General features: G+C 36.5%; 1 protein-coding gene across 2 annotated transcripts; it reads right to left on the bottom strand.

The window, feature by feature from the left end:
• Positions 1 to 282: 282 nt before the first annotated feature.
• lats2 (large tumor suppressor kinase 2) lies at positions 283 to 24668 on the bottom strand. Of its 2 annotated transcripts, none has more exons than XM_051118694.1 (9): positions 24445 to 24668; positions 20213 to 20451; positions 19723 to 20117; positions 9703 to 9835; positions 7799 to 9327; positions 7093 to 7675; positions 6280 to 6462; positions 6068 to 6174; positions 283 to 4181 (listed from the first exon to the last, which is right to left on the bottom strand). In XM_051118694.1, exons 3-9 carry the CDS (start codon positions 20074 to 20076, stop codon positions 3651 to 3653), a joined length of 3420 nt encoding a protein of 1139 aa, XP_050974651.1. In that variant the 5' UTR covers positions 20077 to 20117; positions 20213 to 20451; positions 24445 to 24668; the 3' UTR covers positions 283 to 3650. The 2 variants fall into 2 exon arrangements, with proteins under 2 accessions (XP_050974651.1, XP_050974650.1); XM_051118693.1 differs by having other exon boundaries at positions 20229 to 20451.
• Positions 24669 to 26921: the final 2253 nt, after the last annotated feature.

Below are 26921 nucleotides of genomic sequence, written 5' to 3'. Positions count from 1 at the left end.
TCAGTTTTTATATGCACCAAGTATTGATATTTTGACGTTTTTGACATAGCCCTCATCTTTGAGACTTTATATCAGCCATGTAAAACTCTTCATTCTGTGTAATCTTCAAACTTATAAAAATGCAGTTTGGTGACGTTATTAGTGGGAACAAAAGGGTTAATAACCCAGACATTCACGCTGCGATGTGTTACATCAGCTGAAAACATCTAGGGTGCGGCCCAGACACCTCTACAGACACCCACACACACCAGCACTCGTTCAACAATACTCAAAACAAGAAGATGATTTGTTTAATTTAATTTAGACATATACATTTACACATGAGGACAGTGAAAGCATTTCTTAAACATTCTCAATTCATACATACATGTAAAAAATTAGATATAAATCAGAATGCATACTGTCTGTAATACTGTAGACAAGGGGGTTCAAAAGTTAGCTCAGAAAAGAGAAACATAAGAATAAAAGGATACAAAAAATATGTATATCTGTATAAATATATGTTCAATAGTAACAGTATTATATAATACAGTTAAAAGATTACAAACGTCAAAAAGTCCCAACCCATTCATCCATTAAAATACAAAAACATACATTAGAGGAAAAAGTCCCATCATCACACAGTTCTAAATACAGTCAAAGATTGTCAGTCAACATTTTCAAAAGTAAAACACAGAATCCATCCTAAGCACAACACACGCATTACATTCAAACCCTAAACCTGACTCCGTGAGAGATTCATAGAAAACTCATGCTTTTTCACTGAGTGGTCCGTTCTTCACAAATATGGGGTAGCAAAACATCTGCCACACTTGCTTTCACACTCCATGGAGCTCAATCAACTTGTTTGATTGACCAGCGGCACGAAACCAATTTGATTTGGTACATACGTTTACACTACAATATATTTGTTAAGGTTTCACTTAATTTTTAGGAGTGATCGTACTGATACAATATATAAAACTGATCATCATCGACTGTTTTCTAAAGCTTTTCCAGTCAGCGGTCGTACGGGTTGTTTGACAATATCGACTGCAAGCACGTAACCACATGATTGTCAGTCAGCTTGAGAGATAATAATTAATACAGAGAACATTTTATGCGGTGACACCATCACTACAAATGATTAGATCTCAGAAAGACAATATTAAATGGACTTATCAAACAATCCTCATCACTGATCAATGATACAATGCGTTTCCATATTCATCCTGCTATGACATCCATACACATCTCCTTCAGAGTCTCAATGACAATCATTCATTCTTGTATCTTTTTTGTCTTTCTCAAGCTGTCCCACCAAAAACACCCTCTCTCTTACGCTCAGGACCGGCCTGAGAGCAAGAAGTGAAGGCCTTTCCCATCTCCTCCTGAAATACTGATCAGCACGTGGTACACACACCCACACATTCATTTGAAGGCACACAGTTCGTCTTACACACTGACAATCAAAACCACACTTTATACAAAAAGAGAGAGAAAGTATAAATGAAAGTATGGTGATAATGATACTTTATAGTGTAATATTAATAACAATAAGCAGCATTGGGTCATGAAACTATACTGAACATATATAAATCAATATAATATATACTTTTAGATAGCATAATTCAGTTTTAAAGTTATAAAGGCTATTTGTTGTATTTAGAAAACTATATATTGTATTTTTTGTATTGCACATAGTCATACCATCAGATACATTTGCCTTTTCTTTCGCCACTTTTTCACCATTTCTGCTTAAGAGTATTCTTTACATTTCAGTCGTAGACTGTCTTGTTATAATACTGCACTGTGTGATCGCTTTGAAATGGTGCAGCAGCCTCGATGACAAAACATTTTTGCACTTGTTCTAATAAATCTGCTTCAGAGTTCACTGATGGTGACAGACAAGATCATTTCCAGTGGATCTGGATGAGCATGAACACACACAACAAAAACCACCCGTCTGACTTTTAAGATCTTCTTATGAAACTAAATGCAATTAAGATATTCTGGGAAACAGGAAGAGACAGAGTTATACAATGAAACGCATATAAAGTCTTCTGCGTAACAAGAAAAGGAAGTAGCTGGAAACCCAGCTCTTGTAATTTTGTCTGGTTAAATTTAAGCTAAAACTGTTATGTTGCAGATTCGTTCTGGATGGACAGCTGCATGTCTGCAGCACACCTCTAAAAACAATGTGTGATGCACATCTTAGATACACTTAAAGCAGCAGATGAATGTAAAGCAACTATTACGGACAGGTTTAGTAAGCCTTTAAACAAAAGAAATCAAGCCAGGTAAGATAAATGTTTGCTATCAATTGAATAAAACAATACTTTGGCAACTACACTAACACACTTGCGCAAAATTAAAATAATATCGCAATGTTTTGTATGGCATTTAGTCTGAATGAATGAATGCTACCATGCATGCAGAAGCATGCATAAGCAAAGAAATTGCAGGTTTAGGCCTTTTTAATTTTCCATATTGCGAATTTGTGACATTCTTTATTACCACACATTATGACCTCAGAATTAATCTCTGAAGTAATAGGTTGTTTAAACACTTAAAAGATGTTTATATAAAACCGTTAACAATAATGGGAGTTTTAAGATCCCATGTCCTTGAAGTGCTGGCTGTACGTAAAACATTTTGTCTCAATTTTGTGTCATGTCTGAGAGCACCGTTTGACCTGATAAGGCACAAAACAAAATAAAGCACAATTGTATAATATTTACAAAAAGGCTGTGATTAGTGTATTAACTGCAAAATAGCGCATGATCTTTTGGACAGATTTTGCACAAAGAAGTGACCTAATACTGTCAGTTCATAATGTAGAATCCGCATGACTGTTTACAGTTTCACTTTGAACCACTTGGTGGCACCATAAAATCTTCTAAAACACATTTTTTGTTTTAGACAAACAAAGTGAAAATGATTGGGATCATACGATAGGAAATCTGCAAATCTGGCTTCCATAACTCAGCATGTTTCTGAATTGCATATGAATATGCATTTGTATTTTTGCATGATTGCACTATGGTGGAGAATTGTGATGTTTTTCTCTGCCCTTCGTACATCTCCAAATCACAACCTGACCATAGAGCCACCATCCCAAGCCCAGCTCTCTTCTGATCCCTCACCATGACCTCTGGTGTTTGGAATGGCTGTGTTAGCATCACCAGGCTCAGAGAGGTGAAGGAAGTGTTAAAATATGACGTAAGACTGGGATATTTTTCCCCCAGTGGAATAAAGGAATGGGGCACAGACCACACTAACCATAAGAGTAGAGTGGTTTGACTGACAAACCACAGAGCAGCAGCTACACACATCTGTTTTTGTGCTCTCATAGGAGAGTAGCCAAAGTATCAGTCACATCAACGTCCCCGTGAACTAAGCTGCGTATCTTGTGTATTTCCTTGGTCCCAGGTCAGAGCTTCAGTCATTTTTTAACAGGCAAAGGATACAGCATAATGCTTTTGGAGGAATAAACACTTCACATGGAACTTTCTGCACTCCATTTCTGATGTTCTTCCATTCATTGAACCTGTACAAAAACACCCTGAAGAAAAAGTAGGGTTAAAGGAAGTGTAGGAGATGCAGCGTGTTAACTGGCGAGGTCCTCTATGGGTAAAGGCAGAGCAGCATTAACACACGATCCAACTTTCTCACACATAAACCGGCTCACATCCTTCCCCTTGCTCTTCCTCCTCATGAATCTCTTCCTCCTCCAGCTCAGGCTTCAGGCTACTAGCCCCACTACTGCTGGACAGATCCTGCGTTGCCTCGGGGGGCTTGGGATAACGGAATGGGCAGCCGTTATCATCAAAAAACCTTCGGAAGGTGAACTCATAGAAGGCATGCTCAGGGTGTTTGCCATGAGGAGAACAGAGGGTGTCCCAAGTGCGGGTGCTGTCTCCACTGTCGCTCCAGGCCCCTGGACCCCCTTCCTCTTCCACAGGGTCGAAGTTGGATGTATCCATGGGGTGGGCAATCTTCGGTCTGTATGGAGCAGGTTGTGTGCGGAGATTGCTGGAGAAATCCATCTCCGCAAAGAATGGGTGAGCCTTTATCTCTCCGGCCCCGTTGCCTCCTAGACGCTCTTCAGCTGAGCAGCAGAGTCGGCCAATGATGTCAACTGCCTCTGGGCTTAGTTTTACTTGTGGAGGCACTTGCAGAGTGTTCTCCCAGTTTATCACCTGTGGAGGTCATGACAACAATGTTAGTAATGCTTCCTGTTTTTCACAATTTCATACAGTTGAAGTCAAAAGTTTACACACCCCTTTTTAGAATCTGCAAAATGTTAATTATTTTACCAAAATAAGAGGGATCATACAAAATGCATGTTATTTTTTATTTAGTAATAACCTGAATAAGATATTTCACATAAAAGATGTTTACATATAGTTCACAAGAGAAAATAGTAGTGGAATTTATAAAAATGACCCGTTCAGAAGTTTACATACACTGGATTCTTAATACTGTGTTGTTACCTGAAAAATCCACAGCTGTGGGTTTTTTGTTTTGTTTTGGTTTGGGTTTTTTTGTTTAGTGAGAGTTGTTCATGAGTCCCTTGTTTGTCCTGAACAGTTCGGTTTTTCAGCAATTTTGTGTATTTGAACTCTGTCCAACAATGACTGCATGATTTTGAGATCCATCTTTTCACACTGAGGTCAACTGAGGGACTCCTATGCAACTATTACAGAAGGCTCACAATGAACACAATGCATTGTCGGGGGGTGAAAACTTTTTGAATTTTAAGATCAGGGTAAATATAACTCATTTTGTCTTCTGGGAGACATGTAAATATATTCTGTACATTCTGAAGGGCAGTACTAAATGAAACAAATATGATATTTAGGCAAAATTAGAAAAAATGTACACATCTTAATTCTGTTCAAAAGTTTTTATCCCCAGCTCTTAATGCATAATTTTTTCCTTCTGGAGCATCTTTTTTGAGTCCCTCAGTTGTCCTTAGTGTGAAAGATGGATCTGAAAATCATACAGTCATTGCTGGAAAGGGTTCAAATACTGAAAAATGCTGAAAAACCAAAGAATTAGTGGGACCTGAAGGATGTTTCAGTGGGCAGTTTAACTGTTCAGGACAAACAAGGGACTTATGAACAACTTTGACTAAACAACCAAAAAAACAGCTGTGGATCATTCAAGCAACAATACAGTGTTAAGAATCAAGCATAGAGACAAAGCGACAAGCGTCATAATCTGAACATTTTTAATAAGATGTTAACCCAAAAAGTGAGCATTAAAGGACACAAAAGTAGAGTGCAACGCGTCATATTACGCTGAGAACTACGCCCACTGGAGGAAAACTTAATAGCGACAGAAAACAATCATTATTTTTAACCATGTCAAAGCAGAATTTCACCTGAGAAACCTGAGAGGAGGAGACATATTGAGAAACTAAATCTAATTGGTCTGTGTCAGTGCTCCTTTTCCTTACCTTCCTTTTGCTGGAGAAATTATCCAACTGAATGGCTCAATGTGAAATACCCTGACATTCACAACTATTTGTGTCCTTAAATGCTCGTTTTTTTGGGTCAACAGCTTATTAAAATATATTGTTTACTGTACACATTGTCACATAGCAGCTTTTAGACATTGTTCTGTTTTTCTATTATAAGTCAGAAATGACAGAGAGGACTTAGGAGGCAGCTTCCCGCAATACAAAGTCAATGGAGAGCGTGAAACACATGGACCAGCTAATCAAGGGGAAAGGAAAGGGGAAAGGACATGACATGTGGCCAAGTATAGTATCCCATAGTTGGTGGGCAGCCATTTTGGTGGCACCCAGGGAGCAGCTGGGGGGTTCGGTGCATCATTCGTGGTACCGAAGGTGGAAAAGTGCTCTGCACATTCACTCCCCCCACCTACAATCCCTGCGATCCCATTAATCATTACCAAGTCCGACTCGTTAACCATTAGGCCACGACTGCCCCAAAGGTCTTCAGGATTACTAGAAATTAACTTTGCAGGACATTGGCCCCCCAGGAGCAGAATTGGACACACTGGTTTACATTAACCCTACAAGCGAAGAAACCTAAGAAAATGCATAGAGAGCTCTTACCTTAAGCTGGGTCTCTGTTGGGGTTGGAGCCAGGAAGGGTGGCTGGCCAACCAGCATCTCAAACAGGATTACTCCAACGCTCCACCAGTCACACAGCTGTGTGTATCCTGCACATTGAAAAGTATCACACTTAACAGGAGAAGAGATTTATAAACACTGGCACTTCCTAGTGACTGCCTTGTACTTCCGGGTGGCTTTGTGCAAGGTCTTACCTTTGCGCAGAAGCACCTCAGGGGCGATGTAGTTAGGAGTGCCGACCAAAGAGTGTGCCAGGCAACGCTGGTGTTGACGAGTTGCCCGCTGTTCCAAAGTCATCAGCCGATCACCACAACGGCAGTTAGACACATCATCCCAAAAGTCACTCGGCTCCATACTATCTTGCCGGATATGGTTCCCTATGCAAGCAGTGCAGAGAACAAAAGTAAAGATACAGCAATTACCAGTATTTAGGCCACTTATTACCCCTTTTCCACCAAGGCAGTTTGAGTGCTGGTTCGGAGCCAGAGCCAGTTTCAAATCGATTCTTTGTCTTTTAACACCCAAAGCACCAGCTTGGAACCTGGAAAATTGGCTCTTAAGTAAAACCAAAACTTTGCTGCTCTAGAAGAACCGCTTGCGTCAGGGGCTGGGGGCTGGGTTACCATGACCAACAAGACAAACAAAAACCAGGCTTTTTTTAAAATACCAGCTAAGTATGAACATGTTAGATTCGCTTTTGGATGCCGATGTAGGTTTACAAAGCCATTGTTGATATTAGGCTTGTTCGCGATGTGTCGGCACGTGGCATCGAAGTACTGCAACTGCCACACCAGCATTGCTGGAAAAGATGAGACGTAAGACATCTCAGTGACGTAAGACCTGGCTCTGTGGTGGCTCTCTAGCCCATGGAAAAGCAAACAGGTTCTTAGAAGGCTCACCAGTCAAACCAACCCCAAACCGGCAATAGCAGTAACTCTGAGCTAGCACCCGTATCCTGCTGGTGGAAAAAGGGCCTTAGTGCATCACCCTTTTTTCATGTCCCTTACCTTTCTGGTAATACTTTGAGTTGTGAGTCCAACGGAACCCAGTACACAGACCGAAATCAGTCAGTTTGATGTGTCCGTCCAGGTCAATGAGGATGTTGTCCGGCTTGATATCTCTGTGGATGAAGCCCATCTTATGCACACTTTCGATGGCCAGCGTTAGTTCTGCCACATAGAACCTGGCTAAGGGCTCTGGAAATACCCCCATACGGATCAGCAAGCTCATCATATCTCCTCCAGGAATGTAATCCATGACAAAGTACAGGCTGTCTCTGTCTTGAAATGAGTAGTACAACCTGACTACCCACTCATTGTCAGCCTCTGCCAAGATGTCTCGTTCTGCTTTCACATGGGCTACTTGGTTTCGGTTGAGAACATCTTTCTTTCGTAGAGTCTTCATGGCATACAGGGCCCCGGTGTCCACTTTGCGCGTAAGACACACCTCACCGAAGGCCCCAATGCCGAGTGTCTTGATTTTGACAAACATCGACTTGTCCATCTTGGCACGTCGTAGTCGGTTGTAGTTGGATTCCTTCTGGTAAAGCATCTTTCTCATTTGTTCCTGCTCTGCCTCTGAAAGGCCAGCCTGGAAGAGTGGAAGAGACAGAAGACGGTGGTTTGATTTAATAACAATAACGCAATAACATTTAGACTCGATATTGAACACTCAAATAACATAACAATTGTCTAAAATGGCAGCACTGGTTACCTTGGACATCTCTTGCTCCAGCTGCATCCTGCGGTTGAGTTTCTGCTGATAGGTCTTCATCACGTTCTCCACATGCTGCTCCATGTAGAACTTAAAGGCGAAGGGAGAATAACTCTTAATGCGCGATTCCCTCTTCTCTTCATCGCGGGCGTTCTTTCGCACAGGCACAGGTGAGGTTTGAATCTGCTTCTTATCCTTCACTGCCTTGCCTGGCTTCACTTTGTCTTTGGAGACAGGTTCCTCTTGCTTTACTACTGGAGCACTCTGGACAGTTCTACTTGTAGCATTGGCATCTTGAAGTCCACCCATGGCTACAGTCTCCAGAGATGCAGGTTCAGTTCCAGGTCCAGACCCAGGTAGGAGCAGTGTTTTGGGGTAGGGTGGAGGTGGACAGCGGTGTTCTTGACTGGGCTCCAGGGTAAAAGTCTCATCTGACATGTATCCATGAGACTCTGGTGCTTCCTGGGCTTGTGCACTCATCCAACCTGGATGGCATGGTCCCACTGCTGTCTTCGGCTCAGGCCTCATGACCCGTATACTCTTAACCGGTGGCTGGATTGGTGGAGAGGTCACTGCAGTTATTGTGTTAGGAGGACCCAAAGATGCATCCTGCTTACTAGCAACACTAGCTGCAGGAGGCAATGCTTGCCTCACGGTCACCTTCTGGTGGTTGTTAAAAGAGTTGGTCCTACTGGGGACACGTACCTCCCCTCTAAAGGGCCCTTGTGGCTGCCTGGCTGGAGGAGTCCCCTCAGGACCTTGGGGTCCTGGCCAGTGATGCTCATAGAGGTCAAGGTTCAGACTGGCCCTGGAAGGAGTGAGGAGGCCTTGAGGAACATCAGAAAACTCACCACCCATAGCTCCAGGGGTGACACCAGGGGAGCGCTGCATCATGTGAACCTGGTGTGAGGTGGGACTGGCTTGGCGTGGGTGCGAATGTGGTGGAAGATATAAGTTGGGAGGGTAGCCACCAGCGTTTTGGCCCATTGCTCCTTTGCTTGGCATGTTCACATAATTTTCGGATGTTAGTGGGGTCATCTTGTTCTGGAAGGAAGCACTTCTTTTTACCCCATAGCTGGGGGCTTCTATCATATGAGGCCTGTAGTCATAATGAGTGCCAGGACCTCCCGAGGGCTGAGGCTGGATTTGCATGGGTGGTCCAGGCACACTATAGCCCATCATGGCCTGGTCCATCCCACCAGGGTATCCTTTTTGCTGGGCTGGACCAGGGGTGTACATAGGGTTCCCAGGGTTGGTTTGAGGGGCCATGCTTGTGGAGTAGGCACCCATACTTGCAGGACGACCCATCGGGTTTCCCATGGTAGGACCCTGTGAAGTGTTGGCAGGCGGTGGCATGTAGTTCATGACAGGTGGTCCACCCATGTATGCACGAGCCATCTCACCCTCTGCCACATAACCACCACCTTCATACAGCGGTGCTCCCATTTGGTGATAAGGTGGCATTGCACCATCCCCAGTGCTCTCCATTGCTCCTCTGTGGTCCATTAAATTTGGCATGCCAGTTTTTCCTGTAGGAAATTTTAAAAAGGGTCATTTTGAGTTTAAAGAGTGCATCTTTCATAAAATGTATATGTGACCCTGGACCACAAAACCAGTCTCAAGTAGAACGGGTATATTTGTATGGGTCAAAATGATCAATTTTTCTTTTATGCCAAAAGTCATTAGGATATTAAGTAAATCTCATGTTCCATGGAGATATTTTGTAACTTTCCTATCGTAAATATATCAAAACTTAATTTTTGTTTTTGGCCAAATACTATCCTTTCATAACAAACTATACATCAAAACTTATTTATTCAGCTTTAAGAAAATTCAGACCCTTATGACTGGTTTTGTGGTCCATGTACACAAATAGTAATAAGTTTTTAAAAGTGTGCACATACCTGGCGAAGTCTGTTTGATAACACGTACAATCTGTTCATTGTGAGGGTCCAGGTAACCCATTTTGCTAATGTATTCCAATGCTGCCTCAATGTTACGGCTGCCAGTCTGTTTTAGGGCACGGAGTGCCATGTCCTGTTTCAGAAAGCAGAAAACAGAACAAATCAGAACAAAACCAGTGCATTTTTTCACAATGCATTTCCTGTCATTATGCACAAATGAGGCACAACTTGTTAACTAGTATAAGGTTTTTTAAATCGATACTTGAGATTCGATACTACTTAAAAGACCTGTAGGCGTGACACTCTTTGTTATAACCACAGAGATCAATTTGAATAAAATCACTATGTGAAGCAAACCAAAGCTTGTGAGCCATGACTGCCACTAAATTCCCACAAATATCATCATCAGATGTAGGACAAGCAGCAAGGTCAATTTTTTCTCTAACATCCGCTACTTGCAATGAAATTCATGACTACATGACTATAACAGAGCCAAAGTTATATATATTATTTTATTTTATTTTCAGGCAAAGTCAAACATCATTTATATAACAAGCAATGCTCTAATTTAATTTAGTTTACATTCTTGAGCAAAAGGGATGTATTTAGCTTGACAAACATTTTCACCAAAATTGTTGGTATCAAACAGTTTTGGAATTTGTATTGGTTATGGAAAATGACCTTCATGCAACTCAGTTATTTAGATAAACACATATGTACACATGAACATGCATGTAAATATGTATCAACCCATACATACACACAGCAGATAATTGTTAAAATAACATTCCCTGCAGCTGCTTCCTCTGCAAGTTAGCACAAGCTCCTTCCTGTGCCAGCCCACAAGTGCACTATGACCAGAGCTCGGCACATCTGACCACACATTACACTGCGAGACCCTTAAAATGATTCATAGATTTGATAATAATACTTATGTTTGTCTTAATTTGTATAATTATACTAAATTCAAAGCAATAAAACATATTACAAAAATTCAAATTATTTATGTCATCTCAACTTAAATCTTTACACATGATTACCCACCATGCAACAACTCTGTTTATCAGTAGAGACCTATAGTTTCACTTGTCACATTTTGTGACAGCAACGACCCAAAATAAAACAACTCAAACATCTACAGTCTTCTGTGAGCAGACCCACACCTATATGAGGAAATCCCCTTGAATGGCATATGACCTCATTCAGAAGACATTCTGCCCAAACCAAATTCTACAGCACCACAGCAAGCTGTGTTACACTGCCTCTAGTGGTCAAACATAAAAACTGCACCAAGCATGCCATGGAAAATACAGGGGGGGAAAAAAGGGGAAAATAAGTGCCTAATTGAGCACATACTTCTGTTTATGTCCTCTATGCATTCAAAGAACAGCAAGTAGATACATATTATGAAACTATGATAAAGTGATAAAGACTATTTCAGATTTTTGGTTGCATGACACTGGAAGAGTAAAAATCAATGGCAGCTATATAAACCGTGGGCACACTCAGTACGCAGTGCCACATCCACACGCGTTCTGCTCATTTCCGGAGTAGTTTAGATTACTGTGTATTGCCATCAGTTTGTCTAAATGTTTATTTACACAGTCGGTACTGTACAAAACACACAGGAAATACTCTGAACACTCGCTGTTCTCAGAAGTGCCATGGCTTTCTGTTGCATTCCATCACTGTCCGCTCGAAGGGTGTGTGCCTTCTCGTCCCCCTTGGTGATTTAAAGGCGCCACTCTCTCTTTCCCTCTTTAAAACACACACACACATACACACAACAATCCAACATGGACTTCAGTCTGGTTTCGGGAAGGGCTGGGTCTGGTTTGGCCCCAGGTCAGAGTTTCAGCCCTGACCTCCACTGTCATGGCGACAGATGTTCAGGACATTCCACGAGCCAGGAAGCAAGAATTCCAGCTATGTGGAAATCTATGCTTCAATCTCGTTTTAAATTGTCCCTCCTCCTCCTCCTCTTCTCTTTATTTTTGAGATCATTCTGTTCCAGTGTGCCTTAAGCGTTCATTTGGTCGGTCCCAAAATATCTCGTTTGTATTTACACCCTTGTCATGACCACAAGCCTCAATGCTACACTAGACATTCATTTTCTGACTGTGGCGTCGGTAAGTACCCACACAAAAACACAAACATTTCTTTCTCTTTTTTTCCTCCCCAAACTTTAAAAAGTAAACAATACATACTGTTCTTGAATAAAGTGACATAACTATATTCCATTACTATTCATTTTTAAGAGCTTCCACTTTGACCCAAATTCTGAAACACATTCCGCTATTGAACATGGTAATGAAAGCCATATGGAGGACTCTGAGATATAGGACCGAGTGGGCATCATCATCAGTGGATGGAGAGATGGAACATCATCCATAATGTAGTCAAATAGCTGAAACAGCAGCTAAAACAGCCAAGCATAGCACTAGCAATGCCAAGGTCATGGGATCAAAATCCATGGCTATGCATGAACTGGTAAAATACACTACTGCTGAAAAAGTTTTGTTTTTTAAAGAAATACTCACTTGGGACTGCATTTATTAGATTAAAAATACAGCAAAACAGTAATATTGTGAACTATTATTTAAATAACTTTTCCTTTTTTAAAAATGTGCCCCTGATGGCAAAAAATAATTTTCAGCCGCCATTACTCTACTCTTCACATTTTTCTAATTTGCAAAAGCAGTTGTGCTGCTCAATATTTTTGATTTCATCATTTAATACATGATACTTTCCCTGGCCACGGGGACTTGGGGCAAAAATGTCACCAAATTGGACAAAATAAATTAAATCTATTACTTCTGTTGCTAACAAATTGAAAATGAATGGAAAGTGTCAATTGCAGCATTAAATTAAGATCTGCTGATGCTGTACCACATTTTTACATGTTTTTACAGTGTTGTGCATTATAACCAATCACACATGATTCTGTTGAGATTAGGAATGCATTGGCCAACCAGAGGCATTCAGATGAGTCATCACTGAAACTCAGTTTTGTTGAGTGTACGCGCTCGCTGACTGAATTCTGAACTCTCACAAATTCTGTCATCATAAACAACAAAGTGCAAATGTACGTACAATGTAAGTAAGAGATTAATTTCACAGTGAAGACAGCTTCAGTGATTATAACGATGGTTTTGGGTTTTTTGAGAGTGCTTAAACTCGCAATAAATCAAAGTTAGTGATAATGTTATTTACTCGCATTCTGTATAATTTATTCGCCGTTTGAATAACCATGAAAATAAAACGTTAAAATTAGAAACTTACAATCTTTTTATAAATTGTGATCATGTTAAATGCAGATTCAGTTTTTTTATTTATTAGCCTACATGACACCCATATATGGAAGCCTGTTTTCGCCACTGAATTAAATATTAAAAAAGGTAATTGCGACTTTTTATCTCACAATTCTGAGTTTTTTCTCGCAGTTGTGAGTTAGCATCTCAAAATGGACTTTTTCTCTGGATTATGAGATATAAACTCGCAAATCTGAGAAATAAATTCAGAATTTCAATATAAACTCACAATTATGAGTTGTAAAGTCAGACTTGCGAGATATAAACTCACAATTCTGAGAAATAAACTTGCAATTCTGATAAATTAAAAATTGTGAGATACAGTAAACTCACAATTCTGGAAAAATAAACTTGGAATTTTGAGAAATAAACTTGGAATTCTGAGAAATATATTCAGAATTTCGATATAAACTCACAATTATGAGTTATAAAGTCAGACTTGCAAAATATAAACTCACAATTCTGAGGAATTAACTTGCAATTCTGAGAAATAAATTAAAAATTGTGAGATACAGTAAACTCACAATTCTGAAAAAATAAACTTGGAATTTTGAGAAATAAATTCAAAATTGGGAGATAAACTGTAAACTCACAATTCTGAGAAATAAACTTGCAATTTTGAGAAATAAACTTGGAATTCTGAGAAATAAATTCAAAATTGGGAGATAAACACAATTCTGAAAAATGAACTTGCAATTCTGAGAAATAAACTTGGAATTCTGAGAAGTAAATTCAAAATTGCGAGATATAAACTCACAATTTTGAGAAATAAATTCAAAATTGGGAGATAAACTGTAAACTCACAATTCTGAGAAATAAACTTGCAATTTTGAGAAATAAACTTGGAATTCTGAGAAATAAATTCAAAATTGGGAGATAAACACAATTCTGAAAAATGAACTTGCAATTCTGAGAAATAAACTTGGAATTCTGAGAAGTAAATTCAAAATTGCGAGATATAAACTCACAATTCTGAGAAATAAATTCAAAATTGGGAGATAAACACAATTCTGAAAAATGAACTTGGAATTTTGAGAAATAAACTTGGAATTCTGAGAAGTAAATTCAAAATTGCAAGATATAAACTCACAATTCTGAGAAATAAATTCAAAATTGGGAGATATACAGTAAACTCACAATTCTGAGAAATAAACTTGCAATTTTGAGAAATAAATTTAAAATTTCGAGATATAAACTCACAATTGTTCCTTTTTTTCCTCAGAATTGCAATTCTGACTTTATAACATGCAAGTTATTAAGTCAGAAATTAGAGATATCAGTGTTTTTTCCCCCCGCTCAAAATTGGACTTTATAACTCGCAACTACAAGTTTATATCTCACAATTCTGAATTGTGAGATGAAAAAGTTGCAATAATTTGCTTTTTCAATTTGCGAGTTATAAAGTCAGAATTGTGAGATACAAACTCGCATTTGTGAGAAAAAGTAGTCAGAATTGTGAGATTGTATTACAAAATTCTGAGAAAAAAAAAGTCCGAATTGTAAGATAAAAACTTGCAATAACCTTTTTTAATTTTTTATTCATTGGTGGAAACGGGCTTCCATACCCATATCTGGTACATGCCTAAAAAGATGGGTTATGTTTGCAGTTATTAGATTAGGCTGCTTTTAGCCTTGGAGTTGGTTCCCCCTTTGCCTATGCATGAATGTATCTGTCCTTCAGTATTGCTTCCTATGAACAAGGTACAGTATCTCCATACATAAAACTTTAAAGAGCAGGTCATTTGGTATTTTTTAAAGTGTCCTGACATTGTGTTGGAGTCCCTTACAACAGGTTTAAAAAAGGTATTTTTCGAAAACCCATATGACCTGCTCTTTAAGAATAAGCCACCATGAAATCAAAATTGACTCCATTTACTTTCTTAATGCACACTGTTCCTTGTCTAAGTGTCTATATTTTATTGGTGCATAATATTTAAAGATTTTTTTTTTAAATTCCTTTTACTTTTTGCTCCTTCCTACCAACCACTGTATCAGTTTTCAGTATCAGTATCAACATTGCCCACCGTCAGTGATCTAATCAATTCTTAAAGAGAAAAATCAAGCCCCATCCTACATTTGTTTTTGTTAAATAATCTGTTCAACTCAGAAACTTCACATAACAACATAAAAATGCTACGCTCCACAGCATTGACCAGTTGTGGTTTAAGATCCTGAACATATTGGGTTGCGCAAGAAGGCTAATATAAATATTTAGATCACGTGCAAACGCGATATGCCAACACAGCACTACACATATCACACCATGTATATTCCGCAAGTACACAAGCATCACATGCATGATGTATGCAGGCAGCTTTTCAAATCCTAAGCTCGAAACCACAAATCCACAACACATGTCATACTCATCTTCTTCCTACACCCCCACCCCCCCACTTTCATTCCCCAACCAAAACATTTCCTCCTTCAGAGGTGGTTATGTAACCGTCAGCCACATTGCTGTGTAATTTGTGAGGCGAAATCCAGCTATAGCGACTAAACTAAAGCAGCTCAGGGAAGGACCAGAGGCGGACATTTACCTTCCTGGAATGTACGGCGGGTCAGGGAGGAACACAGGGCCAAGTCAGAAGACGACAGAGAACTAAAAATACCAAGTCACACCACAACCGAGTCATTTCACAATGATGACTATATTACTAATAAGAAAAACCAACAGAAATGTATGCCCAGATCTTATGGGAGCCCTAGGTGCATGTGGTGTACGACAAAGGAACAAGATTCCAAACACAGATGAACTTCAAGCCACGCCAAATCCAAAAACAGACTGAGCCACAAAACACAAATTCCATGTTTTTGTAACAACTAAATAAAAACCTTTAGCCCACACGTAAAGACAAAAACTTTTGTTCAAAAAGCAGAAAATGGGACATAGTTAGTGTCTGAGCCATCCCTGCTAACTATATTTCTGCTGGGGAAACTGTACCACCCATTTACAAATGAACTCAGCACTTCCTGTGTGCGTACTACTGTCGTACATGCTGTCCCATGAATGCAGGGCAAAGACAAATCAACCCATGATTGTGAAATTCTGTGAAATATTATGCTCTCGGTCCGGCGAGAAACCAAATGCCTTCTTTAAATATTTTCCCCTTGAGGGCAAAAATAAATCAATAGTAGTTGTCCTCAAATAGAGGGGTGTAACCCCAAAATGTTATTCTAATGACAATATTAATGAATTGATTCACCACATACTAGTACATAAAAACAAACATTCATGTCATAATCAGGCAGCATCAGGACCGAGAGCGAAAGATAAAACCGTCAAGAATGTGTCCAGACAACATGATCCAAATCAAGTCTGACTCCATACTATACTTCATCTGATAGCATGTTTCAGCTTCCAGAGACCTAAAAAAGCCCCATTCCAGTCTCTATTTAGCCATGTCATAAAGGCAGCTCGGCTCCCTTCAGCTAGGCCTCGTAATTCCACTGGGCCGTGGTGGATTTCTCGGTGGTGTTGTGCATGGGCTTGAGCACAGCATTCCTCACATGCCTAATGCAATCACAGGGCCGCTCTCAGAGCTGGATCTGAACATTAGTAGCAAAGCCACAACACATATTCATTAATAATCTGACAATGGGTCTGTAAGAGAGCCTGAAACAAACTATAGGACCTTTGGTCTCCTGCATGTTTGACACAAATGAATGAACAGTCTAATAAAAAAAAAAAAAAAAAAAATTCTGTCATCATTTACTCCTTCTCATGCCATTTTTTTATACTATTGTAGTATTTATTAATATTTTAAATTGGCTTTTATTTTTAGTTTTCATGTTAATTTGAGTTCCCATTTTAGTGATTTTTTGTTTTTGTCATTTTTATTAGTTTGTTCTTTAAAAATAATTTGGTCTCACTTTATATTAGGTGGCTACTATGTACTTACATTTTAATTAATCATTTAATGCTCTTTTTGTGTACATACATGTATTTACACTACTGTTCAAAAGTTTGGGGTCAGTACATTTTTATTGTTTCTTTTTTTTTTAAGAAATTAATACTTTTATTCACCAAGGATTTATTAAGTTTATAATTAAAAGTTTATTAAAAGTTAATAATAAATAATTTACATTGTTATAAAATATTTATATTTTGAATAAACACTGTACTTTTTAAACTTGTTATTCATGTAAGAATCCTGAAAAAAAAAAAAAAAAAAAAAAAAAAAAAAAAAAAAAAATCACAGGTTCCAAAAAATATTTGGCAGCACAACTGTTGATATTATCCAACACTGATCATTCTAATAATAAATCCGCATATTAGAATGATTTCTGAAGGATCATGTGACACTTAAGACTGGAGTAACAGCTGATAAAAATTCAGCTTTTCATCACAGGAATAAATTCTATTTTAAAGTATGTTAAAATAAAAAACATTATTTTATATTGTAAAAACATTTTGCAATATTACTGTTTTTTTTCTATATTTTTAATCAAATAAATGCAGCCTTGATGAGCATAAGAGACTTCTTTAAAGACTATTACAAGTCTTACTGACCCCAAACTTTTGAACGGTAGTGTATATTGTATTTACATTTTTTTAAATACCTTGAATGTAATTCCATCTGTAATTCATTTCTGTAATTACATGTATAATTACACTGTTGACCCATCCGTTACACCTTGACCCACTCTAAAACCTACCCATACCACCAAACCTGTCCTTAACCTCACCTGTACCCCACCTTGATAGCAGCAAAAGTGTTTTGCAATAGAATATTAACACAAAAAGTACATTGTACTTTTTTTTTTTTTTATGTAATTACATAATAGTTAAGGCCACGTAATAAAAAAAGTGGTACTGATACTTATATATATATATATATATATATATATATTAAAGTAATATCTAAAATTAGATAATTATTTAGATATGAATTATTAATTAATTATTATTATTACTTATTATAAAAAAAGTAATCAGTTAGTTGCCAAGGAAGCATTTCAAATGTGTCTATTTTTAATATAATTTAATATTAAGCTGTAATTTTATTTCAGTTAAATTTCAATTAACTGAAATAATTTTTAAGGTTTTAATTTTAGAAAAATAACAATATGGATCTGTGGAACATGACTTTTTTTTTTTTTTTTTTTTTTTTTTTTTTTTTTTTTAAATTGTCCACACATTGGAAGTCAATGGTCACCTAAACTGTTCAGTTGCCAGCATTCTTCAAAATAAATTATTTTTTTTTCACAAAATAAATAAAGTCATACAGGTTTGGATTTACATGAGGGTGAGTAAATGATAACAGAATTTTTGAATTCCAAGTAAATTTCAATACAAGGTCCAAGAACACATGTAGCATATTTAACTAAATAGTGATTGCACAACAACCACTCTTACACAGCAACACAGATACATCGAAACAAAAGTACTACTGTAGTAGTATATTTTAGCATAGTACTACTTCTATAATAACTGGACCATTATCAGCTAACACTGATACTGGAAAAAACAACTGAAAAACAGTTCTGTATAAATGTTTGTATTTTGAGTGTTAAAGGTGAGGAAGAGCTGACTTGGCTTTTGCCGCTTCCTTTGGGGTGGAGATGTTCCACAGAGCTCTTCAAGAAAAAAAAAAAAAAAACTAAACATCCAAATAAGTTGTGAAAACTGCCATTTCAACACTGCATTCAATATTATGTAATGATTTCAGACCTGGCAAAGACTAGATATGAACTGCACTGGATGTCTACTGTACAATGTTCGAAGCCCAATATTTGCTTTCACAGTGTCAATGCCTAAATATAGGTGGATTTTCAGAAACTATTAAATATGTAATTGTAATATATACAATTAAATATGTATAAACAGTTATATGTAAACACAATTAAACAAAAAAATTAATAAATAAAATAATAATAATGTCTTTATTGTGTCTCAGTCAGCGAATCTTGTCTATGTGTCAGTAAGATTTGTTTTATTTTTTTATTATTTTTTTATTTTTTTTTTTACAGCAAGAACGCATTAAATTGGTCAAAATATTTTAAAAGTACCTACTCAAAGAATCCTGAAAAAATAGTCATGGTTTCCACAAAAATAAAAAAAATTAAGCAGAACTTTTCAACAGTAATGGCTGCTGAAAATTCAGCTTTACCATCACAGAAAAAATATAGAAGTTATGTTTCACAATATCGCTGTTTTTATTGTATTTTTGATCAAATAAATGCAGACTTGGTGACCATAAGAAACAACAACAAAAAAAAAAAAATTACCAACCACAAATAAATATATGCACACATAAAGGTTATACAAATAAATATAATGAATATTATAAAAATAAATAAAATATAAAATTATTAATAATAATAATAATAATCTTTATATAATTATTTTTATTATTTACAAGATTTTTTATTTTATTTTTTTTTAAGAAGTCTCTTCTGCTTACATTTATTTGATCCAAAGTACAGCAAAAACAGTAATTTTTTAAATATTCTTACCATTTAAAATAACTGTTTTCTATACTTTTTTAAATTCATCATTCTAATATTCTGAAAATACTCAGAAAACAATAAATAAATAAATAGATTTGATCACAGGAATAAATTACATTTTAAATATTTTCAAATAGAAAACAGTTATTTTAAATAGTACAAATATTTTACAATATTACTGCTTTTGCTGTATTTTGGATCAAATAAATGCAGGCTTGGTGAGCAGAAGAGACACATATATCCAGCAGAGATCCCTTACCTGATCACAGCCAGCGTTGACGAGGTCCTGTAGCATCTGTCTATTGACTTCACCAGGATGTCCTGAACTGGATCCTGGGCCTGATTCATTTGCAAAAGGCAACAGAGACTTGCGGATCTCTCGCAGGGCATTTTGGTAGTTGTTGAACTTCTGAGGCTGCCGGAGCTGTTGTTGCCTACCAGCCTGGTCTTTGCCCTTCGAGTCCCCACCTCTGCCCCCTTCCCCTCGAGAGCTCCCACCATGAAGCGCCTGGCTCACCAACTTCGCAGGTTGCTTCAGTCCCTCCTTGATGTCCTGCAGACGCTGGCGCGTGTTGCCCACATATGGGGCGGCAGGGAAGGTCTTAGGCCTCATGAGTGAACGTGGCCCGTACTCTCACACACAAATTCTTCACACTTGGAAAAGACAGAAAGATTCAGTCAAATACTCACTCATAAGACAACACACGACGGCAGTACAGTTATACAATGAGACACAGAACTGCACACACCCAGGCTCAGTCTGACCTGAAAAGATAACAGGCCGCAGTGGGAAAGATGCAAGGGAAGATTAGGATTCCTGTTGTCGCTCGTCTTTGTTGCTGCTGCCTCTTTGGCTCTGGCTCGTGCTGGATGCTGGCCTACTCACATCCCAGCACCCCGTTCAGGGCTCACACTCCCCCTCCTTCCAAGACATGAGAGGGGTTACGTCTGCGTACTTGTTCCATTCCAGTCTGGTATGCATCTTTGCCTGTGGAGACAGTGTTAGACAGAAGGGTCAGGGTGCGGTCCAGACACGTCCAAGGCCCTGCATCACTACTCTATGTCAAATGCCTGACAGTCTGAGTTTGATCACACATTAGCAACTCTGTCAAGAGGTTTATCACTAAACACATGCACATCAACTTCATATAACTGTGCTGAAGCATAATATGCTTGAGCTGTGGCTCACATGGTCATAAGACAAACCCTTACTGTAGATGCAAAATGAAACTGTAGCATAACAACATGCTTTGTCTTTTTATGACGTTATTAAGTTTCTTATGACAACATATACTACCACTGAAAAATTTAGGGTCAATTTTTTGAATGAATACTTTCATTCAGCAAAGATGCAATAAATTGACAGTAAAGCAAATCAAATTTTTTACAGTGTGGTATTTAAAAAAAATATATATTTATAAAAATAAAATAGCAAAAAAAAAATGATAATAATAATAATAATAATAATAAAAAAAAAAAAAAAAAAAAAAAAAAAAATATATATATATATATATATATATATATATATTTTTTTTTATTAATAATTAATACAAATAACAGCAGTAATATTGTGACATATTTTACTATTTAAAAATACTGCTTTCTATTTTAATATATTTTAAAATATAATTTATTCCTGTGATCAAATCTAAATTTTTAACATCATTACTCCAGTCACATGATCCTTCAGAAATCATTCTAATATGCTGATTTGCTGTTCAAGAAACATTTATTATTATTATTATTAATTATTATTATTATTATTATTGACACAATTAAAATCAGTTGACTACATTTTTTTCAGGATTATTTGATGACTAGAAAGATCCAAAGATCAGCATTTATCTGAAATAAAAAGCTTTTGTAACATTATACACTATACCATTCAAAAGCTTGGAGTCAGTATATTTTTTATTTTGAATACTTCTATTTAGCAAGGATGCTTTAAATTGATCAGAAGTGATGATAAAGACATTTATAATGTTATTATGTTCTATTTCAGATAAATGCTGTTCTTCTGAACTTTCTATTCATCAAAAACCTGAAAAAAATTCTACTATGTTTTTATGTTTATGTATTATGTTTTTAACATAATAATAATAATAATAGTAATGCTTGTTTAAGCAGCAAATCAGAATGATTTCTGAAGTATCCTGTAACTGTAGTAATGATGCTAAAAAAAATCAGCTTTTAAATCACAGGAATAAATTACATTTTAAAATATATTCAAATTGAAGAGAGTTATTTTAAATAGTAAAAATATTTCAAAATTGTACTGTTTTGCTGTACTTTAAATTAAATAAATGCAGGCATGGTGAGCAGAAGAGACTTGTTTAATAAAAAAAAAAACAAAAAAAACATTAAAAATCTTACTGTTCAAAAACTTTTGACTGATAGTGTATAGAAAACAGCTGTTTGAACCTATAATAAAATTTTGCAATATTGCTATTTTACTATATTTTGGTGAGCATAAGAGACTTCTTTCAAAAACATTAAAAAAAAAAAAAAAAAAAAAAAAAAAACTACTGATCGCGATGCATGACTGTGACTTGAACTAAAAGCAAGCCCTTCAATATATCCCACTCGAACTTCCTGTTTCTAGAGGAAATACCTCAAATTCAAAACAGGAGTGAAAAATGCCTCTCACGGTGATATTCATGGAGTCTTCAAATACCAAAGCTTTCACGGCATTTATTTTTATTTTTTGTCTTCTGGTAAAAGGGAGATCTGATCATGAAGGAGGAAAGACTTTCAGAACAAACATATTTTTGTACCACGGCTGCTCAATACTGGCAATGCATTGCTCAGTCTAGAACAAATATAGTATAATTACCATTACTGTCAAGGCTTCCAACACAATACTTTCCATGCCTGTCATTCCCCAAGTAACAACAGCAAAACACTGCACCTCTGCATTCAAACACTAATCCAACTACACTTCAGAGATCATTCATGAGAAAACTAAAAGCTTAAGAGGTTCATATTCAATACACAAGCTATTAATGATGCTACATCTGTGGTTGTACTGTACAGCTGACCACATGCTGACCACAAATACGCTGCTGAAATAATCCACATACAACCAGCATAAACATTCACAGACACAGCTCTCCTGCAATGCTCCTCATTAAAGTTAAATAATATATAGGCCATTTTATAATGTTTTGTTTCATTTCAACACTGAATGTGCGGTATCAAACTTCAGCTACCATTAACTCATCAGCACAATATGAAATGGATGAGTGATTCCAAAAACTTTTTTATCTTTATTTTTAACTACAAAATTATATTAGTCAAAACCATTACAATATCATACTTTTGCTTAATTATGGTGGGATCACAGGGGCCCCAGATCAAATCTGACTGTCTTTTTCAGTTCCTCCGTTCTGACAAACTATTAGTTATGGAAACTAGCCATTTAACTGTTATAGCTTTATCCATAAGTTTACTACGTAATGAAAATGTTGTTCTTGGACAGTATCCACATTTTCATGTAATATATATGCAACATACAAACAAATTCGGAGAGCATATCATTTAAAATCTACAGTAACCATCAATACAAAAAAAAAAATTTTTTTTTTATGCTTTCCTGTTGTTAAGTTAATTGAGTTTTGCCGTTGCCGTTTTGCCTATAATAAAATTTTGCAATATTGCTATTTTACTGTATTTTGGTGAGCATGAGAGACTTGGTGAGCATAAGAGGAAAAAAAAACAACAACAAAAAAAAAACAACAACAACAACAACAACAAAAAAACGCATCTACCCCACAATATGTTCTGGAGAAAAATAGTAAAAAAAAAAAAAAAAAAAACAACTGATCATGATGCATGACCGTGACTTGAACTAAAAGCAAGCCCTTCAATATATCCCACTCAAACTTCCTGTTTCTAGAGGAAATACCTCAGTATCCACATTTTCATGTAATATATATGCAACATACAAACAAATTCGGAGAGCATATCATTTAAGATCTACAGTAACCATCAATACCAAAAAAATAATTTTATTTTATGCTTTCCTGTTGTTAAGTTAATTGAGTTGTGCCATTGTCTTCCTTCCAAAGTAGAAAGTATGAAATCTTGAATCCACAGAATCATACTGACATTATAATAATTTCAAATGTCATTAAAAACACAACTGTTGTTTAATTTCATAATTTTATCATCAACCTAAATATTTTGACAACACAAAGCAGACAGATCCCACCTCATGACACATCTTAGGAGAAAAAATAAATAAATACATAAATAATTCTGTGGGTGGAGTGAATTATTCAATTTCAAAACGGTCAACGTGTAATGTAATCGGCCCGTTATAGAACATAGTTTTGGAATTCTAAACATCTGATTGTGCGTAAACATACGACTGCGCCCGATAAATAAACACAAATCTGTGGGAAGTATGGTTTGTCACGCACGAGTAAAAACGCAACGTTACCTGCAGCTCGTTCAAGCGTCTATTTTGTCACCACCTCATCCGACGCGAAATTTCATGAGATTTTAACATAACTGTAATGTAGTCCGGTGTTTATAGCAGTTAAAGCCATGGTATTTGTTACGGTAAAGATTCCGTTTTACCATACGTCTTCCATACCTGCTGTAAAAACGGGATTTCAAGTCATATAAACCATCCAGAAAGTTTTTACGTAGGTAATCTCACATTATTGTCATCAGAGTAAATCTTCAAACTGCTTTCATAGACACAAAGTAACGTTAGGTTTAAGACGGAATAAAGTTGCAGGCCTAGAGGTTCCAGCGCTCTGAGAGACTGGAGCGAGAGGAACGCAGATCCGCTGGAGCAAGTCCGCATTCCAGCGCCCCGAGAATGTGCTGTTCACTCCTATCTCGCTTTAAATGAGAAATACAGCTTCCTCCCGACACTTACAAAGGATTTGCGAGCGTAAATCGAATATAGAAAACCCTTAACAACTACCAATGCCCATCGTTTAAAAAATTCATAAAGTTTTGAGCGACTCACCATGTGATTGAAGTGGTACCTTAATCCAGGGAACTGATTTAAACTTCAGTAAAGTTGTAGATTATCTGTCTGGTATTTTGTCGCCCAGGGATCGTCTTTCGATGTCCTCTCATGAAAAGCACACAGTGAAAATCATGGGATTGTCCTCCATTTTCTCGCCACTCACGGCAGAATTAGAATGCAGTACAAAGTTGGACACTTACTGCATTGTTAACATTCCAGAGGAGTCACGTGAGGCAGCCATGCACGTCAGCACTGCACATACCCTGGGCGGGGCTTCCTACATTTACAACGCTGAGATTCTGATCTGATGAAAGTTAGCAGATCTAATCACTGGAAAAGGAACATATTGGCGGATTTGTGTGCTGTTCGCTTAGACATTACAAGTCATTATTAATAAAGATGTTATTATAGTATTTTTAAATGCACTTGTTTTCAGATTCTTCACTGGGCTCCTCATTAATCAGGTTGTTGCGCTGTGTTCTTTAATCAATCAGATCTTTTAGTCTCAAGTCCTAAAGGAAATCACAGAAATATCACACATGATTAAACCAGCCACAACAAACAAAAACGCAGAGACAAAACACTCTGCTTACAAGATCTGACATGTTCTGATGAATGATGGTAAAACAGGAACTGTATAACTGACATATTATGACACATATATTTCATCAACATCAGAATGTTCTGCTAAAATGTATATAATATATGAGAACACATATATTTGATGTTATTATTAGTAGTTTTTCTATATCTTTTGCATACCCTTTTGTATGGAAGCCTGTTTCAGGCACTGAATAAAAAATGTAAAAAAAAATAAAAGAAAAGAAAAAAGGTAATTGTTACTTTTTATCTCAAAGTTCTGACTTTTTTTCCCTCACAGTTTTCAGAAATAAAGTCACATCTGCGAGTTATAAAGTCAGAATTGCCAGATATGAGGTCACAGTTGCAAGTTATAATCAGAATTGCAAGAAATAAAGTCACATCTGCGAGTTATAAAGTAAGAATTGCCAGATATGAGGTCACAGTTGCAAGTTGTAAAGTCAGAATTGCGATATATACTCACCAGATTGCAAGAAATAAAGTCAGAATTGCAACTTGCAATTCTGAACTTTTTTTTTTCAGAATTGGGAGAGATAAACAATTTTCAGAAAAAAACTTTAAATTCTGAAAAATAGTTGCAATTCTGAGAAATAAATTCAAAATTGTGAGATATAGTCACAATTCTGACTTTTTTCCTCAGAATTGCATGATATAATCTCACAATTGTGAGAAATAAAGTCAGAATTGCAAGATAAAAAACTTTTTTTTCCTCAGAATTGCAAGTTTGCTTCTTAAAATTGCAAGTTTATATCACAATTCTGAGAAAAAAAGTCAGAATTGCAAGATAAAAACTCAATTCTTACTTTTACTTCACAATTCTGACTTTTTTTCTCACAATAGTGAGTTAGTTTCTCAAAATTCTGACTTTTTCCACACAATTTTTTTTCACAACTTAGATATAAACTCATTTATTTTATTTAAACTCATTTATTTTCAGAAATAAACGCAATTCTGAGAAATAATGATCCAATTCTGAGAAACAAAGTCAAAATTGCAAGCTACAGAGTCACAATTCAGACTTTTTTCTCGCAATTGTGAGTTTGTATCTTGCAGTTCTGACCTTTTTTCCCAGAATTGTGATATAAACTTGCAATTTTCAGAAACAAATTCACAATTCTTAGAAACAAAGTCGGAATCGCAAAATATAAAGTCACAATTCTGACTTTTTTCTCAGACTGCATGATATAAACTCACAATTGTGAGAAATAAAGTCAGAACTGCAAGATAAAGTCACAATTCTTACTTTTTCTTTGTAAGTCTGACTTTTTTCTTAGAATTGTGAGATAAACTCGCAATTGCAAGTTATAAAGTCTAGTTCTGCAGGGGAAAAAAAGACTGTTCTCAGTGAGTTTATATCTCACAATTCAGACTTTATTTCTCAGAATTGACTTTACATTTGCAATTGTAACATTATAATTTAAGTATTCTGAGAAAAAGTTAGAACTGCGAGAAAAAGAAGTCAGAATTGTAAGATAAAAAGTCGCAATTTTTACCTTTTTTATTTATGGCAGAAACGGGCTTCCATACTTTTGTTTATTTTAAAGGCTGCTGCGGCATGACAAAAAAAATGTTAAAGTATAAATACATTTTCCATGGACTAATTAATATAAAAATAATAAATAGTATATTAAGCAACTAACTAGCTAGTATGGGTGCATCATAATGATAAAATAAGTAAAATGCTGTTTAGAACAATTTTAGATGGAGTACAGAATGTCATAACTTCTTGTTTTTATGGAATAAAGAAAAAATCATAAGAATAAAGAAGCTGAAAAGTAACAAAATACCATTTCAATTACAAGTACTCAAAATTTTATGGAGACATTTTCATACATGTTATACAACAGGGTGCTACATTAGATTACAGTCGTGTT

Source organism: Labeo rohita, chromosome 9, assembly GCF_022985175.1.
Source record: "Labeo rohita strain BAU-BD-2019 chromosome 9, IGBB_LRoh.1.0, whole genome shotgun sequence".
Classification (NCBI taxonomy): Eukaryota; Metazoa; Chordata; class Actinopteri; order Cypriniformes; family Cyprinidae; genus Labeo; species Labeo rohita.
Note: the sequence above shows the minus strand (reverse complement) of the source record. Positions and strands in the feature narration are given on the sequence as shown.